The sequence below is a fragment of the Caretta caretta genome, chromosome 21 (assembly GCF_965140235.1).
Source record: "Caretta caretta isolate rCarCar2 chromosome 21, rCarCar1.hap1, whole genome shotgun sequence".
NCBI lineage: Eukaryota > Metazoa > Chordata > Testudines > Cheloniidae > Caretta > Caretta caretta.
In genome coordinates this window covers 11,488,527-11,508,842 of record NC_134226.1, presented here as the reverse complement: position 1 = coordinate 11,508,842, position 20,316 = coordinate 11,488,527, and the positions used below count along the sequence as shown (strand labels likewise).

Below are 20,316 nucleotides of genomic sequence, written 5' to 3'. Positions count from 1 at the left end.
CTTCCTGGGCCTGGCCACTATTTACAGCTGCTGCTTGGAAGACTGACTCTTTCCTACCCTGTGATGGTTTATACTGTCACAGCTGGTCATCCCTAATACTAGGGCTCTGAGGATAGTGAGGGAGGATCAGCAATGGGAAATGAGATGGGGGCTGAGGAAGAGGGTGATAGGAGCTAGGTGCAGTAAGCAGCAGTGGGATGGGGTAGTTGCAGTGCTTGAGGATTAAGAATGGAAACCAGGTTTGGGTATTGGAACGGATTAAGAATTGGAGTGGATGAGGTTAGAGCACCAACCTGAGCTTCCCCATTCACCTACCACTCATCACCACCTCATGGGCAGCAGAGAACTCCCAGCTGCTATAGAAGCAGAGATGGCCAATAACTGCCTTGAAGAATCTGTGCTAGCATTGGGGATGGGACTCCTCATGGTGTAAAGTTACTTTAGGGGTATTTGCAGTATCGGTACTTTAGGATGACATCCATGAGACTGAGGTGCTTTTGAAATTTCTCAAATCTCTGAAAGAAAAATCTCAGGTCCCACTTTTAGAAATCTTCAAAATAAGTAGCAGAACCAATTTCTAAAAGATCAACAACACCAAGAAATTCAATTTAATAATTAAAAAGACAATACAAAATGCAAACATTTTTTTTTACAAAGTTCAGATACAATTTTTTGAATCAAGTGCAAATAACTTTATGAACTACGTCTTTTTCATCACTTAATCATTTTGTGGGAGATGCTAAATTGTGGCCCACTGCAAAAGGCAGATATAAATATTCCAATTTATTTTTTTAAACCAACCCTTTGTTTACTACACTGAAACATTCACTACATCAAAAAGTGGGTGATGGAGTTTTCAGGCTTTCAAACCTTTTCTATTTTCTTGCCTTGGGGCAGGTTTAGCACAAGGAACTGAAGCAGGGTTTGATGGTGTACAGAACACCTGGTAAGCTCTTCCTCATAGTCCCCAAAAGGGTTGTCTGAAGGAAACACCAGTCAGTGGCATGTTCTACAAATCAGGCCATTAAAACTATTTCTGTCCATTCTAACAGCTGGCTGCATAATACAGTTCAATACATTTACTGACAATGGGAAATGTTAAGTGACTAGTTAACATAGGACTCTAGATTATGGAGGAAAATTATTTACCTGTTGTAGTAAGTCACAGCTATATGTCTGAACCTGCAATTCATTCAAGGGAGTAGTGCCATGCCTACAAATGCTTACTACTAGCGTGTAGCTTATCAGTGACCAGACCGAAGGAAGCCATTGAGGGCTAGTTACTGAAGCACATACCATGGTTTTTGCAGGATCAGGGCTGTTGATTTGAACGGGACTGATGTCAAAGGCCTGTTCGTGGCACTAAGCCTGCAATATCAGGCCCGTAGATTATGCAAACAAAAAATTTATTGAAAGGCCAAGAATTTCCAAAGGGCCTGGAGATTGAGGGCTTGACTTCTGTCACCTTGAGGCCTGATTTCCAGAGGGAGGTGCACAGCACTGTGTGAAAATCAGGGCACTTTTAAGGCATCCCACAAGTCACCCAAGGTCACACGTCACTCTTGAAAATCTTGTCCAATGAGCCTAAATAACCTGTTCCCCTGCTGCTGTTGCCATGTTTCCCTTCAGAGGGGCCGTGAAGCCAGAGCAATGGGTTTCACAGTGGTTATAACCTGTAGCGTTGTGGTTAGGTTCAGAATGCAGCAGTCTCATTTTGAAATGCAAGATGCTCCATGGTTTTAAATAGCACTAGACACACTTCTCTGTCCAGCAGGTTCAGGGATGTTTTTTAATTAAACCATACCTGAAATTTGGCCTTTAGACTTGATCATGTCCCTTTACACCCCTACACTGCTGCATGCATTCTGAACCCCAAAAATAGACCCTTGTGCCTTTTCCACTGGGGAGTCTGCTGCAGATACCATGGAAGTGGCAGGCATCTCAGCCCACAGGTGTCCAACTTCTGAGAAGACCCAGCAGCGGGGGGCAAATACACAGATGGCATGAAAAAGCACAACCCCTCACAAGAGATGCAATCAGGAAGAAGGGGATAGAATTGAGCAACACTCAGCCAGTGCTCATCCGATTGGTGGGACGAGACGATACAGCAATGAATTCCTGGGGGCAGCAGTAGAACAAAGCTGTAGAGACAGACGTTGGGGGGAGAAAGAAAATATGAGACATCAGCTGCTATCTGCTCAAGAGATACCCTAGCTCCCTGTCCCTTCTATCTGCTAACAGCCATGAGAGTGTATTGTGTAATAAATAATCAAATGGTAGTGGTACCTCCGATGGGCTGTGTGTTTTCCGTACGTTCAAGAAGGAACGGTCCCTGCCCCGAGTTGCTCATAGTCAAAGGACACAAGTAGACAGTGACTGCGGGAAGTGGAGCAACAAATAGGAAACCTGTATACAAGTCAACTGGATTCACCACACGGCAGAAGTGGGTCTTTAAAGAGAGATGTAAATTTGGACAGGATGTGGTCACTGAGATTGCACCAGACATACGGGACTGCCCGGAAGAAGGCACAAAGGCTAGAGGCTGACAACTGGGCAGCCATAGGAGGGAATGGTGGTGGAGTGGGGGCCGGGGGTGACACGAAGCCAGACAAGGGAGGATAAGAAAGAAGAGGCAGAGTTAGATAGCACCTCGGACAAAGAGGTGATATGATTGTGGATGGAGATCCAGCAAACTGGTGCGATCTGCATGGAAGAGTTGTTAAGTGGCTTCATTTTGCACAGTGGTGTGCGTGGACACGGGAGGCCATAGGAAGAGTCTCATGAGGGCCTGACAGATCTGGCTGCGGAGATAGCAGGTAAAGAACAGGTCTGAGGTTCACAAGGAAGGAGTGGCAGGATTTGGAAATGGCCTGCGTGCCTAGGGCAAGGGAGAGTGAGGAGCCAGATACCATCTCAAGGTTGCTGTCAATGGGGACCAAGAGAAGGAATGGGAGAAAAGTTTTGGCTACGTTCAGTTCAAGCTGATGAGATATTAGATGAGATGTGGGGCTATGGCAGAGGTGGAGATTGGCAAGACATGGACAGAGAGGTGATACTTGCAGCCATTAAAGGCCAGTCAAGATCAAAGGGAGAAGCAGGAGCTCAGCTGGCCTAAGGTGTCTCTCACCGGGCTCCCAAAGGGAGGCTCCCAAGGTCAGTAGCCACTTTTGAAAACGCTGGCTTAAATATTAGTGTTTTTCAGGGAGGCAACTACTGGACTTGGCCCCGGGAAGCTCTGTGATTGCACATGGAAGGGGAGCTGGCCACAAGACAACCTCCCTAGTGAGATGTGGCCCGCACTGTGACTAAGTTTGAGAACCCCTGCAGGAGGCAGCAGATTTTCAAAAAAACCTAAGGGATTTAGAAGCACATTTTATCAGATGTCAATGGGACTTGTGCATCTCCCCCATAGACATGGTGATTTTTCAAGGTTGAATTATCTAAGGATAATTATGGAGCTTTGGCTTTGATGGAGCTTTGATGGAGCTTTGGCCATTAGATTCCCCAAGCGGTTTAATACCGCAATGTCCCAGCAAACTGAGCAGTCATGGGAACATGTTCGGGCGGACCCTGAATTTCTCTGCACCTCATTCGGCGATTCCTAGTTCACACGGAACTCCCACAAAAGTCAATGGGAATTCTGCCTCAATAGCCAGCCCTGCTTCTTCCAACTCTTCAGGAAATGGAAACAGATTAGCTGGTTTCTTCATGAAAATATAAACAAGCACTTGCATAAAGCAGGCAACATCTAAGGCTGGTGAGATCAGCACCAGGGGCTGCTTACAAACCAAACTGAAGTTCACAGCAGGCTGAGACACAGGAGCCAATAAGCGTGAAGGGAATCTCCACTGGAACAAACTAGCTTCCGCGTCTTATATTTCGTCACTGTTCTTTACTGGACAGAATCTGCTCCGTTCCAGCATTGCGATCTATGTCTGGAGCCTCATTCTTCCCCCCATGCTGTTTTTATGTAACTCCCATTAACTTCAGTGGAGTAACTCCTGATTTACACTGGGGTGAATGAGACGAGAATCAGGCTGTTCATGCCTGGAGACCTACTGATGACAAGATAAGCCTCCATACTACTGCAGCTAATGGAGAGGATCTGTTAGACTGAATGACAGAGTCTGAGAGCCTTCTGAGTAGCATTCCGGGTTCTAAAATTCATGCTGCAGAGCGAAGGAGTATAACTGGCAACCAAGTGTAAACTGGTAACTGCATCCAACAGCACAAACTGACCACACTGGAGACACTTGTGGATGGGAAAAGAGCTTGTGCTTTCCAGTCGTCAGGGAAAGATTCAACTGATTAAGGGGGAGGAGGGAATAAAAGCTTCACTGGTAAAAGGAACATCAAGTGGATTTGCCTTATTAGGGACCAATACCAGAAGAAAAGCTTCCAAAGTCTGAAAACGTCATCACGTTAATTGAAGCCTTGGTTTGTTTTTGTTTTGTTGTTACAAACACACATTCTCATTTCTCAGGCAGGTATAAATATTGTAGTTTCTAGTAGAAAAAACTTCCCTCTAAATAATATAAAGAAGACTCAAATGATTGCACTTAATACATATGAAAAAGGTAGAAAGGACGATATCCTAGTGCACAAACATTTACTCCTGCTCTTCACATCGCTTGCTTTTCTGTCGACGAGTTACTCTTTGGCAGAGCTTGTAAGAGAGTCTGGTCTCTTGGCACAAGTGTCCATGGGGGAAAAAAATGAATCCATCTGAAAGGCTTCTCGTTCGTTACCTTTTTCCTCCCATTCATCCAGACGTTCTACAAGACCGTGGCTTGGCCATGCTTTCTTCAAATGCAAAGAGACCAACCCAGCTCCCTGGAGAGATGCAGATCTCCCATCCACTGGAACTGCCATTTGCCGTGATGCTTTTCAGCTTTGTCTTTTTTTTTTTTTAAGTATTCTTTTTTTAAAAAAAAAAAGTATATTTTTTTCCCGATCCCCCCTGCAAAGCTGTGTTGATATATATATATTTTTAAACCACAACACTGCGATAAATAATAAGGCATTACCTTCCACATTCAGGGCTTCCTCTGCGCTCAGTTCTTTGAGAAACAGCCTGTTCTGGCTGCAGCAGCTTTCCTTTGCTTTGGCAGCTGGAGAAAGGCCCAGGGCAGGAACAAAAATACCAAACTATATCCCAGGAGTGCAGGCGACTGTAGGTGTGTTTATGGCGCCTAGGAACGGAGACAGATTTGGACGCAGATGTGTAGTAATCAAGGGCCACAAAGGCAACCAGAGTGACTACACTTAAGTTACATAAAACAGAGCAGGTCGCAGCTGCCTCTGCGTGTAGAGGCCACTTGGGCTGAGACGGAGCATCACCCTCCGGGACTGGTAATTGTTATGGGCTGCACACTCCGTAGGAAAAGAACAGAGCATGGGATGCCTTGAGATTACAGACCGCCCCTGCTGGAGACAAAGTCAGCGCTGAGATGAGTTTGAAGAAAGCCAAGGAGAAATTGTTTAGAGTCATCTGCATAGTGAGAGACGGGGATTCTGTTTGTTTAAAAAGCTGTTGAGAAAAAAAACCCCAAAAACCATCAAATAAGAGCAAAAGAAAGTTTCCTTGGCTGGAGGGTGGCCCATGAGGCAGGTGGGAATGCCTGGGGGCTATTTGTAAGGTCTGAGGAAGCTGGAGACTTTGGAGCGGAGGAGTTTGATGAAAGAGCGTGGTAACATCTCCTTGTGTTTCTCTGTGTACTTGAAGTAGTTCTGTGGATGAGCCAGCACGTCGAAGAAAGCCTTCATCAGCTTCTTGTCCTTCGAGGGAAACAAACGGAAGAGTCACATCACCTCCAGGTAAAAGCTGGTATCCACAATTAAAGCATAATGGATGTGGTCTGACTGATGGTCGGTCTAAAAGATCATACTTTGTGATCTTATTGCATGGATCCAATGAGCTCAAACGCTTTAATTTACAGATGGGGAAACTGAGGAACAAAGCATCTAAAAGCCTTGCCACAAGGGCACAGAGGGGTGCCCTATCCAGGGCAGGGCTGAGAATGGAACCCAGATCTCCGGACTTGGAGTCCCTTGCTCTAGCTACTAGACAAGGCTGCCTCAGTCAATTTTGACTAGACATGAAGAATGTGAGCAAGAGGCTCCATAGTAAAACAACAAGCAACAGAGAGAGTCAATGAGTGTATGCGGGAGAACTAGACCAGCTGCTGGACACGCGATGGGTTACAGGACCACAAGACAAGCCATTGTACTTCAGTAGATGAATTCTAATCCTCAGCTCCTTATTGTGGCTCCCAGGACACACCTGTGAATCCTGGGAGTGTGTTAAGGATGTCAGGACAGGGGCAACACTAGGAGAAGTACCCATTGTACAGTTAGGTAACACAAAGGGGAAGTGACTCGCCTGGAAAGCTGGGAACAGAACCCAGGAGTCCTGATTCCCAGTCCCACTCACAGATGGTCTCACCTTTAATATTTCCTGATGGTTTTCGGAGGCGTACAGCCTGCCATCCCGGACAATATCCTCCACCAGCTGTTCGTAATCCTCTGCAAAGCCAAGCGAGAAAGGAAGTCAGGGGGAAAGCAGGTGGCAGGAGTGCTCGGCTAATTCAGCGACAGGATGCTATTGTAAAGATGGAATTCTGGGCTCCAGAAAACAGCGAAATTGTACTCTGCCGTGAGCCAAAAAGCTTCACTCCACACCTTATTGTTTGGAGTGGAGCTCCAAAAGCTGCAGTGGTTCCCCCCTGTCCATGCAGAACACCAATCACATGTACACAGGTGTTTCAAGAAACTAATAGATCAGGCAAGACACTTTACACTTGGGTAAGTTTAGAATGCCCCAGACAGGTGCATGGCAGTATTGAGGAAACTTAGGAAGCAGGACATTAGGTCATGAGGTCAACCTGAGGGCCAGGGACTAGCCTCTGAACTGAGCACAGGGCAGAAGCAGGAGGGTGGAGTGCAGGTGAGGCACTTAATCATCCAGCAAGGTACAAAACCATCTGGGAGAGAAGAGGGAAAGCCCACCCGGATTGGGAGAGTAGGGGCAGATTTACTTGGCACTTCACAAATATTTATAGTATTAAAAATGATCATCTGCTCACTGGTCACTTCTTAAGTCTCATTTCTAACCCCTGAGTTCCTTTCACTGTGTCTCGACAAGGACTGTACACTGGTAGCAAACTTCCTGAGGTGTACCGTATTCCGTTATAAGCTGGTTGGTAGCTCTGTCTATTAAGATCGCCTGAGACGTCCCATTGTAAGACCCTGTTTTCAATTGCTGATAACTTTGCCATGCTAACCATTTGGACTGAAATTTCCCATGCCAGGTGTCTGTCTCAGGCTGAATTGTTTTGGGAATTTTTTTTACCCCAACCGATTCAGCCACGTGTAAGAACAAAGTTAGGGAAAATATATGGTTTTGCCCATTTAGAAAAATTCTGGCAACCTTTTCTTTGAGAAGCCCTAGTGCCCTCGTGCTTTGGAGCAGGGACTTGAAATTCGGCAGGAGGGTGGCGCTGTCACCTTTCGTCATCCCAAATTTGGCCAAATGACACCTGGCAGCTTGCACATGCTTCGGACAGACTTCTTCGTTTTTAGCGGCTGAAGTCCCCAAAGATCCCGTGCACACCGAGCATGCTCCTGCCTGGGGCTGAGCGCGACTTGCCCTGCAATGCCCCTCTGGGCTGCTGCAGACTGTGCCGGGGCCGGGGGCCTGAATCGAGAGGAGGGAGACTGTCGCTTCTGAGCTTTCAATGACCCCCTGCTGGTGGATTCGCTCGGGTACTTGTGGAAAAAATCTTAGACGATCACGTCATTAAAGACTGTATCGTAATGCAGAGGCTCAAGGGGCCGGGTTAAGGTTGTGCACACACAAACTTAATTCTGGCATTTCCTAACTTGCGAGTGCTTGACTTTGCAACCTTAACCTTTTGTGTGTGTGATATCATTCAAATCGCTTTACAATGCTCAGTTCGAGATTTCCGAGACCACGTGTTAGCACTGGCAATAAAACCCAGGCGTCTCAGTTCCGCGTGATGAGCACTTACACTGCAGTCCCACCCCTGCTCTTGCTATGCCCTTACACGTACTCCCCCACTTACCGTCGTAGGTGACGTAGGGGATCTGGAAGCCCCTGGCGCCGTTGGCCTCGCTGGTTCTGAAGTTGATCCACAGCTTGCGGGACCTGGCGGTGAAGGCTATGGGCCTCTCGTACGTCTGGCACGTCTCATAGGTCGTGATGGAGGAGGGGGAGGCTGCGGAGGGGGACAGGAAAGGACCAGGTGTTGCCTGGAATCATTCAGCCACACAAACACCCAGGTCCAGACATCTTTTGGTTTGTTTCAATATTGCGGGCAGGGGTCTCCTTGCTGAAGGGCCACATTATGAATACACAGGAGCTGACTGTATGGCTCCAGTTCTACTCCTTACTCCGGGGGCCACCTTCCTCCTCCACCATTCAGTATGGGTACTGAGGCACCCGCGTGCAACACTTTCAGAGGTGGGCGCTGACTGTGGATGGCCAGCGTCGGTCAGCCGGGGGCCCGATGTTCAGAGGTGCTGAGCACCACGGAGTTCAATGAACTCCACGGCCACCTTTGCAAACCCGGAGCTGGGGCCCCTTGGCCCAACGGGACTGCGTCATGAGATTCAGCATCAGGTGATGCACCATAACAGTGTCATGTGGAAACACCACGCCTGGGACTAGGTTGGCAAAGCCCCAGGAACTGCTTCCGGGCCTCAAAGCACCCCAGGGACTGTACCCGCAGGGCACAGAATGGCTTTGCCATAACCAGGGCAACACCCGGGAAGACATCTGGATGGAGAGGAAGCCCAGCCACCTCGGGAGTTGAATGGCAGCAAGGAATCTGCAGGCTGGTTTCATCTCCTTGCCTGAGGCCAGGAGCCGTGAGCAATGCACAACCAGGAGCCTTTACTGATGGGCATGCACCCAGCTCTGCAGTGGGGTTTAACAGGGAAGCCAGCCCCAGGTAGTGAGTTATGCGGGGTGGATCCACTCACTACAAACCCCACTCCCCATAGTAGTTATCCATGCTCAGCCCAAGGATGCAGGCTTCCCCTTTAGGCTGAGTGCACCAAACTCGTCCTACCTGGGATCAAGCCAGAGGTGAAGGCAGCTCTTTAGGGATGCATCGAGTTCACCTGCGGCGCGGTCACCCTCTCCTCCACACACGCCTGCTCCATCACTTACCGGGCTCCGCTGCTCCCAGAGGTGTCCGCAGACCAGACAGCCTGGGAGGTGGGGGAGAGGGGCTCTCGCGGGATTACCTAGTACCCCCATTGCCCAGCATGGCCACGCCACAGCAATCGGTTACCTACAGTTTTTCCGCATGACCAAGACGTCCCCGCACTCGTCCTCGGACGGCAGGAAGATCTCCGGGACTACGATGAGGATCTTGCGCTTTGGGGGGGGGTTGATGTTCCAGGTGCACTCAATGTTGGCGGGGTAGTTCCCAGGGTAGTTGGGAGACTCGATGTAGCCAGTGTACTCGCCCAGCTCCCCTCCGCATTGGCGGTCTGCAAGGCAACAAGGACCAGTGGTCACTGGGAATTAGTTCTCTGACATGGGGGCACTAGGCAATGATCTGTTGGCAGAAGAATTGGATCAGGCCATCCTAATCCTGTATGCAGCAGGCTATCTGTGCCTACGGACGCACCTATGCCCACATATATTCATGTGTGCATATGCACAAGCATGTGGGTCAGCATGCAGAGCATGCCCAGGCACTGACTGGTGGCATGTGTGCAAGGGGCATACATGAAAGTGTGTGTGTGTGTGTATATGTGGACATATGTATGAATAGCTGGATGCAGCTGTCTGTGCTCATGATTGGAGATGCATAAAGGGAAACACCAAGAGGACGTGGCCTTCTGCCAGGGTCAGGACTCCGACAGGACCCTCTGGATGGACATCATGCTAACAGAGAAACACAGCGACTGGCAGAGATTGGGTTGCACACGCGACGTATGGACACAGCACCCGGGCTGCTTGAAGCGCGTACTTTTACACTGGGACACGGACGTGGAGCCGTCGAAGTCCGTGGTGGTGTTGCCGGGGCAGGTGATGCAGTAATTCTGGCGGAAGTCTGGCTGGTAGGTGCCCACGGCACAGCGGATGCAGCGGTGGACGCTGGTATTGTAGTAATGACCCGGGGAGCACTGAACTGTGGCGAGAGGGGAGAGGAAAATGTACTGACAGGGATCAGGCAAGGAGGCATCAGCTCACTGAGTCACTCCCAGCTGTCGAGGAGCCACAGCTCTTGTAGCTCAGCCAATCAGACATTTTATTAAGCAAACATGAGTGATCAGAGCAGCCGGCTCCTGGTTCCTACTCCCAGCTCTGCTACTCCTTAGGGAGAGATGACTATTTTCCCTGCTTTACAACTGGGGAAACCTGGCCACAGAGAAGTTAGGTGACTTGCCCAGGATCAAGCAGCAAGTCAGTGGCAGAGCTGGGAGTAGAACCCAGGGGTTCCGATTCACAGCTCCCACTCACACTCCCTGGAAGCTATGTGCAAGGAGACTTTTTTTTTCTTTTCTTTCTTTCTTTCTTTCATTTAAAGTGACACAGGTATTCCCATGTTTCAGAGTAGCAGCAGTGTTAGTCTGTATTCGCAAAAAGAAAAGGAGGACTTGTGGCACCTTAGAGACTAACACATTTATTTGAGCATAAGCCTTCGTGAGCTACAGCTCACTTCATCAGTTGCATTCCCATTCAAGGCTCTTTTGAAGTGTTCATTTAGGCTGCCAAGACCTTCCTGTTTAGAATGGTTATTCTCTCTCTCCCTCACTGGGACAGTCACATGCCGAACTCCGGATTTTGCATTAACTTCAACGATCCCCCCTTTAATAAGAGGAGAAACTGCATCCACATCATCACTGCACAGCTAACTGCAAAACTCGGCAGACCAGATTTCCTTGTAATAAAGCTTAGCCTAAAAATAAGCACCCAATTATTACACTGTTATTATTAACCCTAATAAACACAGTAAAGGCCCAAGACCCCACGCAGCGTTGTAACAGCAACAAGGCGGTGTTGGGAGTCCCTTACTGGACAACGCTGGAGTGCTCCTTTGTAAGAGTATTTCTGGGGTCCTAAATGCATCGGTGCAGTGTTAGAGCAGCCCTACAAACACGCCACCAATTCTCGTTCGCTTTGGCACCGTTATTTAAAGGGTGGCCAGGCGGATTTTGCACCTGGGCTGGTGAATTCGTACAGCCATTGTGCAAGGCAGCTCGACAAGCACGTAGCTTCTCAAGGAGATTGCAGTCTAACAGGAGAGCGGGGAAAATGGAATAGGGTGGGTGAGCGGATACCGCTGGGAGGGTGGAGGGGTAGATTGAAGCCAAGAGTCTTGGTGAAGGATGGATGTTCAGGGCAAAAGGGAGCAGCGGAGCAAGGGTGGGATTCGTCCCCCCGCAAGCACTTTGCAAAATGAAAGCTTCCCACCTTGCCACCTGCGTCGTTGTTGTGACAGGGCCTGAGGAGCTGAAGAAGCAGAGGGTGGGTTTGGGGGATGTAGCCATAATGAAGCAGGCTCAGTCCTGGGAACTCAGACCCCCAACACCCCCTGGAGCTGCCCTGCTGCTCTGATCTCCCATGGCTGTTCCCCTCCCAGCTGCTGATGGAGCTGCTGGCTTGGACGTACCTTTGGTATCGCAGTCCTGGAAGGAGAAGGCTCCCTCGTGTTTGGTGGTCAGCCCCCCACCACAAGGGAAGCACAGAGCTCGCCCAGCTTCGGGCTGGTAGGCGCCTCGGGGACACGGCTGGCAGGGTATGAAGCCATCCACTGAGTGATGGCCGGGGGGACACTGACCTAAGGCCCATTCGGAAATCAAAGAGAGATGTGGGTCAGTTGTGCAATAACACAGCCTCCTTGTGCCCTGAGCTCCACACTGCATGTCACCGGTGCTGAACCCCAGACAGGGGGAGCCACAGACAGCTCTGGCTCCTCCTAAGATCTGTGGGGCAGCCCCACTGGTTGCAAGCACCTTGCAGCAGCCTGGAAATTACCACCTTCTTGCCACTGTTGCTGTGGGACCCCCTGGTGACAGCTGCAGGTGGATCAGAACCAGAACCGTTCAGCCAGATCTTTATAATTTATTGCAGCAGCCCCTAGGAGCCCCTGTCGTGGGTCTGGACCCCATTGTGCTAGGTACTATACTACAGGACAAAGAGATGGTCTCTGTCCCCTTCTCCCCTGAACTTTGGGGACTCTGATAAAATGGACTGGATCCAATTCCCCCATGGTTCTGCTCTTACAACACCTCACCCCCTTTGGCTCATGACTGGGATGCATCAAAGTTTACCCTGCAGGAAGAACAGCCAAAAGCAGCAGCCCCCTGCAGTCAAGCCGCCACGCCTGCATCGCTGGTGCTCCTAACCCCATCCCACAACGCCGAGCCCACACAAAGACCCTTGCCGGGCCCTATGGAAGAGGTGATCAAGAGCGCCAGAACGCCACAGCTGTAAGGTGCCTCTTGGTCCACAACCAGCCTCTCCGAGGTCACAAACAGCAACCGATCGACCCCGCACCGTACCTGCACAGGCGGTTATGTTTGTTGCTCCAGCAGGGCCATACGCATCGCTTCCAGGGCACAGGTCACAGGAGAGCTGGCCTTCTTTCTCCTGGTAGGTCCCTGGGGGGCAAGGGACACACTGCTCCAGCTGACCGTGGTAATACGTTCCCTGCAGGCAGCTAACTAAGAGAGAGGCAGAGCCGTTAGGGGCACATGTAGCGAGAACCCCCACCAAGCTATCCCCAATATGCCTTATTCTGGCTGCAGGTGAGAGGCCCTCGGGGTCCCCAGCTCCTAATATTGACAAGTCAGTGCCTCTAAAGGGAGAACACATGGTAACTTCCCCTACTGGCCGTCAGCAGGTGGAGCACTGGTGCTTGGGAATTGTAGTTCGGCACTAGGGACGTACAGCTTAATGTGCAACTGGCCCCAGGTCCCTAACCCCCCAGCTGTTCCCTTACCACACTTGGATCCTAGCCTTTGCTGCCCTGGCCCGCAGCTCTCCTGACTCTCCGGGGACACGCTCAGCTTCCGCGCCACCTCATAATCCATGCCCGCGAAGCGGATCAGGAATCGCTCCTGGTTTATGGACTTCTTCAGGGCCTTGATTGCAGACTTCAGCTTCTTCTCCACCCTCTGCCGCAGGCAGTTAATATTGCAGCTGGCTAGAGGTCAGAGATGGGGGGAGGGGGTAGACTATCAGGGTGGGCACAGGGAAAGCAGATGCCGTCCTAGACTGCCCCTCCCCATCACTGCTGCAGCTCCCTGCCAGAGCTAGCAGTGTGTTTCCTCACCAATCTTCTATCAGGTGCGAGTGGGGTGACAGGGACCGGGGGGAACTCAAGCAACAAAGGGGCATCTTCAGCTGGATTAGGGGCTTCCTCCTGACTACTCATCCCATCTCCCCACGCCCGAGCCTGGGCTGCTGCCCACCCTTGTATGTCCACACTCTGGGGGTGCCTATACATCTCTGCCTATTCTACCCCCCTCCTCTTTTAGTGCCCATCCCCGCACTTGGGATGGCTGTGGATGTAACTGTTAAAGCTGCACTGTGGACAGCAGAGGCTCTGTGCATCATCATCACTGGCCAGAGACCTGGAACCAGCGCAAGGAGTGGCAGGGCAAATTTCCCCCACAGCCTGCCTCATCTACATCTTGGGAAAGCCCCTTCTAGAGGTGCGGAAGGGGTTCAGTTTCCATGGTCTTATTCAACCCTTGGCCTCTGGCCAGACCGCTGGTGAGGGGGCCAGTCAGTGCAAGCCGGGACGGTGGTTTTTGTGACATGGACATCTGCCCAGAAGGAGCTGGTCTGAGAACTGCCAAGCTCATTTCACACAGGCCATGGAACATGCTGCCTAGCAACGTGTGAAGGTAATTAACAGCACAAGGCAGGCGTTATTGGAGAGTTGTCTGCTCCTTCCAAATTGTCGGCGGTTCAGCCCAGTGCACACCGGGAAAGCCAGGGCTCCTACTGCTACGTGGGCTCACCTCAGTTCCAGAGCATTCTGGGATAGCTAGGCCTCTCTCCTCAGGCCCAGTGCACTCCGGGAAAACCAGTCCTTCCAGTCCCATATCCCCCAACCTGGGATTGCCTCAGGCCCAGTGCACTCTGGGAAAGCCGGTCCTCCCAGCACTGTCCCTCACCTGTGACCTCTTCCGGTTTGATTTCTGCCTCAAACTCCAGGGTGATGCGCGTCACCTCCTTGTTGGGGGAGTTGCGGGCCCGGCGGCCTTTGCCCTTCTTTGATGAGTCGCACTTGAGGTTCACGAAGGTCACCTGGCAATCCGAGCAGGGGGCCGCCCCGCCTGGAAGAGAGGGAACCAGAGCGTCAGCATCCTCCCCACAGCTCCCTTGGGAAACTCAAGCCCAGGTGGTCAATGGGGCCACTTCCCTCCACACAGCCATAGAGGAGCTTACACGGCTGGTTGTGGGGAGGGTGTATGCCTCACCTGGGGCCCCATGCTTCCCCGACTCATCCTGCTTCCCCTTCACGCGCGGGTGCAGGTGGCACTTGGCGTCCTTGATCTTGAAGGAAGCCTTTTGTTTGATTGGAGCAGCGGCAGTCTCTAAAAGAAAAGGCAGGTGCTAAACATCAGCGGCACCAGCTGAGCCTCCCGCGATGGCAGCTGGGGACAGGGGAGGCTCGGACCAGCCCAGGAGAGCGACCTTACCGATGCAGTGATGGCTGCTGTTGCCAGTCCTTTGCTGGGCCCCCTGGCGCAGGATGGGCGTCCCGCAGCTCACTGTGTAGCTGCTGTCGGATTCTGCAAAGAGGGAGAAAGGAGGGATTCAGACAGAGCCTGGGGCTCACTCCCGGCCTGGCTTCCAAAGTGCTACTCCACTGCATGGCCCAGGGAGGTCACTGGAGGCTCAGCACCCTTGGAAATCAGGCCCTGGCTCTGCATCTAAGCAGCTCACATGTGCTTTGGGTGCTGATCTGACCCCAACCTTTGAAGTTCTAGAGACTGGTTCATCGATAGCACAACCCGAGGGTCAATTCAGGCAAAGCCAGGGCCCTGCAAAGCCTGAGATCCTGTGTCCCGCCTCAGTGGGGATCGGCCCGGACCCCAGCCATGGCCCCCCAAAAGGTCCTCTGCACACCCCTAGGGGGGTGCATTCTACAGTGTGGTGACTTCTGCATTATCCAGGCCTAAATCTAGCCTGCACAGTGACATCCTGCTTCCCTAAGCCCCCTCTGTGCTTTCCACTACATACGACGTTCTGCACGGCAATGCGGGGCACTGTTAAGCAGCCACCTCAGTAACGGGCAGGGAGAGATCCATATTTGTAAATCCCTTTCGGACAGAGGGCACTCGAGAAGGCCAGTGCCCCGGGTAGGTTTCAGGGGAGATGTGGCGGCCACGGGTTGGTACCTGGCAGGAAGCGGGCCTTGGAGGTGCAGGTGAGGGAGCAGCTGTCCTTCTTGCCGTTCTTGTTGCAGGTGAGCATGGCCCGGTGAGAGATGGGGCCCGTCAGGCATTTCACCAGCTCTGAAGGACAACAAGCAGCGAGTGGTGACAACAAGCAGGGGGCAACTCGGGGCCGATCAGCCAAGCAGGAGCTGCTCCGGGCACTGGGGGAGGGGAGTTATCATAACTGGGCCTAAAGATTTAGCGCAATTGTGGGTGCAACTGAAAAAAGGGAGTGAAACTTCATTCACAATAATCTAGCATTCTCAGTAGCGATTGGGAAAGTTGCAAAAGGGAGACAGAGAGACTGCATTAGTAGAAACAAAAAGAACTCCAGATATCACTCGAGGACGATCATCCCTGGTAAACAGAGCACTGTGAAACTGAAAAATCAATGGTTTCAGAGGAACAGCCGTGTTAGTCTGTATTCGCAAAAAGAAAAGGAGTACTTGTGGCACCTTAGAGACTAACCAATTTATTAGTCTCTAAGGTGCCACAAGTACTCCTTTTCTTTTTGAAAAATCAATGAATCAAAATTGGTGGGTCGGAAATTAGGCCTAATTGGTGGGCGAAACAGTGAAGGGATGGGCTACTCCCCCCAATCGCTCCTTCTGGGGTCCTTGCAGAAAGAGACTTTGGAAGACAAATAGGCGACTGGAGTGAGTTTCACCATCCTGGCTGCCACCCCCACCATCTCCTGGGTCCCTGGGCCTTTGTCATTCTGATCCTGAGAGATGTCCTGACCACACCAGGCCAGAGAAAGAGGGAGCCACATGACATCACCACCTCCACTGGCTGAATCCCGAACACCACCTGGGATGTGAGACTTTTTCTCTCCCCCGAACGTGTCCTTCTCCTTCCCCACCTTTTTTCTTCTCTTTCCTCCCTCTCTCCTTTTTCCTTCCGGTGAAGGAGAGTCTGGCTTAGCTGGCCAAGACTGCCTACTTTGCAACACTGCTGGAAGCCCGGGACCAGAAAGAGGCAGCTAAAAGCCCATTTATTCTATCCAAATTAATTCAACAGTGGGACTCTAACCTTGCTCCCAGCTCCACTCCTACCACAGCATCCATCCTCCTCCCTCAGCTACCTGCTTCTGCCGTGGGCCATCCTGGCAAGACAGGGGTGCGTGTGGTGTTGTGGGTTCTCCCACACAGCTTTACACTCAAACACTCAACCTGGAGCCTTGAGTCAGCAGATCATCTTGAGGAGTAAGAGCACTTGCTGGGGTTTCACTCACTCCTTCATTCTGAGGAGGCTTTGCTCAGTCTATCTCCTGTCCCTTCTCTTGGCAGGTAATGGAAGGGAATCAACTGGGCACCACAGTGTTGCTGTGGGCTGTTAGGAACAGCTGCTGTGTCCCTCCCCAGAGGTGGCTGCAAGTCAGGGGCAGGTAAAGAGATTTTTATAGGTATATCTATCAGCAAAGTGCTTTGGGATCCCTTGGGGAGAAGAGCACTATGTAAAGAACAAACCGAATTCGACCCAGGTTTGAAATAGCAGGGGAAGTTCAGCAGGTGAAGGACACTTTCTGATGTGCACTTTTCTAGGCGAGGTGCCAGAATTTCCTCCACCACATCCCAAACCCTCTCTTCTCTTGAGTCCAGCAGCCCAGGTGAGATGGGTTTGGGGGAGGAAGGGGGCTCTCAGGTCAAGAGACCACAGCATGAAAACCAGCTCTACAAGCTGCATTATCTGGCCTCCTGTGCTAGCCGTCTCAGCAGAATGGCGAAAGGCAGACTGGGGAACGGAGCCTGAACTCCCTGTCTCTGCCAGAAGTACAGCACTGGGGCAGCATGGGGATAATGGGAATCTGCACAAAAATAAAACATGCTCTAGCTCTAGGCTGAGACTGAACAGGTTTCCACTCAGCATGATGCTCGGACCAAGAGAGAACGCTATAGGCCGGGGTGCATGGTCAACGTGCACCCAGTGGCCAAATCCAACCCATAAGCAGCACGCTTTCTGCTGCACCGTCTCCACACATTCCCAGCAAAATCCGCCTGGATAAAAGTCTATCCACCACCTCACAGCAATGACAGAACAGAAAAACACAGATCTCTTTTCAGGCTTTGCCGGCTGACCTATGTTCACCCACTAGATGGCAGCACGGGCTTTCTTTACTCACCTACGCAGTCCTTTTTGTTCCAGTGCAGTTTGCAGCCGGCCGGGCAGGTACACTCGTAGCTGCCAGGGGCATTTACGCAGCCGAATTTGCAGCCTCCTCGGTTGATGCTGCATTCATCGATGTCTGCGGGGAGGAAAGCGAGAGGATTACTGAGAACTGGAATTGCCATGCTGCATAAAGCAAGCTCTATTAGAGGTTACAGCAGGCTGAAGGGGGCAGGACTCCTGGGTTCTATTTCTAGCTCCTGGAGTGTTCCAGCGGTTAGAGCTGGTGGGGCGGAGGTTGGCAGCCTGGACTCCTGGGTTCTAATCCTGGCTCTGCCACTGACTCACTGAGCAATCCTGACCAAATCACTTTAGGCCCCATTTTCAAAGTGGCCTGTAATTCTGGGTGTCCAACCTGAGACACCTGGGGCTGGGTCTTCAGAGGAGCTGGGCTCCCACAGCTCCCATTAGCGCCAGTAGGGAAGAATACGTGAAATGACAGGAGAATTTAGTCCAACACGTGCAGGGACGTGAGTCCCCCCTTCACAGTGCCCGGCCGCATCTCAGCTGTGACTCAGGACAGCGCTCTCCATAGGGAGGAAACTTGGGCACACACTTCCAGACAGCAGCTCGCCCTGACTCCCAGGGCGTGATGACCACTAAGCACTACCCTGGGGAGGGACACTCTGGAGAAAGGCTCGGAGGACGGCAGAAAATGAAGCTGCTCCAGGGTAACAAGCAGGCGCAAGACCCGGCACTTACCCAGCAGCACTGCCTGTGAGGGTTTCAAAGCCCCGTGTGAGCAGGGACCCATTACATCTCCCAGCCCCCCTCAGGCAGCCGCATAACCCCCACTCTACAGAGGGGCAAAGGGACTTGTGATAAGTCAGGGGGAGAGCCAGGGAGAGAACCCAGGGGTCCTGGCGCCCAGCCAACTACTTTAACCGCTACCCAGACCCCTTTTCGCAGAGCCTCCCCTGGGGGCCAGGGTCAGAGGAGAAAAACTGCCAGCGGCTTCTCGGGTAGGATGTAGGAGAAGTTCCCTGCTCAAACTCCTCATGACCCTGAGTCTCCTCAGCTCCCTGAAGTGTCTTCTCACCTTTGTCCCCTTGCTGGGAGCCAGGCTGGGCGTGAGCACAGCCCTGTAATCATCCTCATCCCCACCCCAAGAGCTCCCTGCAATTTCTATTAATCAGGAGCCGTCCTCTGATCACTCCTCCCACAAGCCAACAGAGCGCCCACTGGCTGGGGACAGCAACCAGAGCAATGGGTCTCCATACAGAGCTGAGCAATCCCCCTGCCTGGGGACCAAACCCCGCAACCTTGCTAGGACTCCAACCATGGCCTTGGAGGTCTGCGAGCAGAGCAAGAACCAGCTCCTCTCAGCTGGGCAAGAGGGAAAGGGAAGGGGAGTGCAAGGCTGGGCAGAGATCCCAGGTGAGCAGAGAATAGAGTGGGATGGTGGGTGACCTATTTTGACCCAATCCCACGGTGTCAATTACTTCACGAGCTCCATAGCGGATGGCAGGGGAGCTGCTCTGCCTTCCCTTCCTCACAGCTCTTTCGATTGCCCAAATGGGCCGATCTTATTAGGGCTCATGTCACCCATCACTGAAATGCATCCACCTCTGGGGTGGAAAGCGGCAGCTGTGTTACAATGCCCAGCAACGCTGCATTTCAGGAAGTGAAGACAAATACTGTATCCGACTGACCCACAGGGAGGTGGGAAGGTATTTCTCAACTGAATTTGGTCAGGCTGTGGCGGGCTAACGTGCCGACTCCTGACACAAGTGCCATCAGTGGAGGGGTCTGTCACGAGCCGAAGGACCTGGGGCCTTGGTTTTATTTCTTAGCCCAAATCATGGCAGCTCGTCCTTGACCAACTTTGCTGGGGTGCTGGATCCAGGACTGACTCAGAGTCACCAGCACCACCCTTGTCCCAGACTGTCTCCTTGGTGGTTTTTCTCACTACCAAGTGGCTGCTTTCTCCACCAGCTGGAATTTCTGTGTGGCTCCACCTTTACCCCAGTAAAGTAACCCAGCCAGGAAGTGACAAATACTTGGCTCACAGGGACTAAATCCTCTGTCTAGCTTGCCTCCGTCAGTGTGAAAACCAAACACTCTGCTAGGACAGGGGACCAGCTAGACGTAGAAAGAGAGACAGACAGAGGACTTAGAAAGTAGATTCCATTTAGCAGTTATGCTCTCAACGCTCACTTTGCATCATCTATTTCAGTCACTCCACATTCATTGATTCATCAAGCATAAGGCCAGAAGGGACCATTAGCTCACCTAGTCTGACCCTACAGTTGCCTACTTTCTTTGGACGAATTCCTGGAGATTTCATCACATGACACAATCTTTAGTTAAAGATTCATCTTTAATTCTGGAGATTCCAGGACAATCCTGAAGGGTTGGCAATTCTATCTGACCCTCCTGTATACCAGGCCAGAGAAATTCACCCCATGAGCCCTGCAGTGAGCCCCGTAACGTTTGTACTCCTGAGCGGCGTGACACAAACCAAGAGCCCTTCCCGACATCCTGCCTCACTCTCTCTGCAAACCGCAGCCAGCAGGCGGTTTAAGCTGGCCTCTGGCTTTACGAGAGGTTTTATAAACCTCCTCCCTCAAGGAACTCTTTTGCTCCCAGTGGGAGGGACAGCACTTCCCTGTCCAGCGCGTTTAGCACATGGTGTGAGCAAGTGCTCATGGACAAGTGTGGCTGCCTGTCTGTGTTGACCTGCTTGTGTGTTTGCGTCTGCATGCAAGTGGGCAT

The 20,316-nt window shown here is 51.6% G+C and overlaps 1 protein-coding gene across 6 annotated transcripts in view; it reads right to left on the bottom strand.

Annotated features, from left to right (window-relative positions):
- Positions 1-578: 578 nt before the first annotated feature.
- The window catches only part of SCUBE3 (signal peptide, CUB domain and EGF like domain containing 3), a 99,576-nt gene continuing 79,838 nt past the window's right edge, over positions 579-20,316 (bottom strand). For 4 of the 6 annotated variants that reach the window (XM_048826546.2, XM_048826548.2, XM_048826545.2 and 1 more), the window contains 13 exons: positions 17,558-17,680; positions 15,397-15,513; positions 14,695-14,787; positions 14,473-14,589; positions 14,167-14,328; positions 12,984-13,187; positions 12,544-12,705; positions 11,652-11,819; positions 10,005-10,166; positions 9,322-9,519; positions 8,085-8,237; positions 6,446-6,525; positions 579-5,778 (listed from right to left, as the gene is read on the bottom strand). In XM_048826546.2, the coding sequence (XP_048682503.2) occupies positions 5,629-5,778; positions 6,446-6,525; positions 8,085-8,237; positions 9,322-9,519; positions 10,005-10,166; positions 11,652-11,819; positions 12,544-12,705; positions 12,984-13,187; positions 14,167-14,328; positions 14,473-14,589; positions 14,695-14,787; positions 15,397-15,513; positions 17,558-17,680 (1,889 nt within the window). In that variant the 3' untranslated portion in view covers positions 579-5,628. Of the gene's footprint in view, positions 5,779-6,445; positions 6,526-8,084; positions 8,238-9,317; positions 9,520-10,004; positions 10,167-11,651; positions 11,820-12,543; positions 12,706-12,983; positions 13,188-14,166; positions 14,329-14,472; positions 14,590-14,694; positions 14,788-15,396; positions 15,514-17,557; positions 17,681-20,316 lie in introns of those variants that run through there. The other 2 variants (XM_048826549.2, XM_075122120.1) reach the window with 2 other exon arrangements.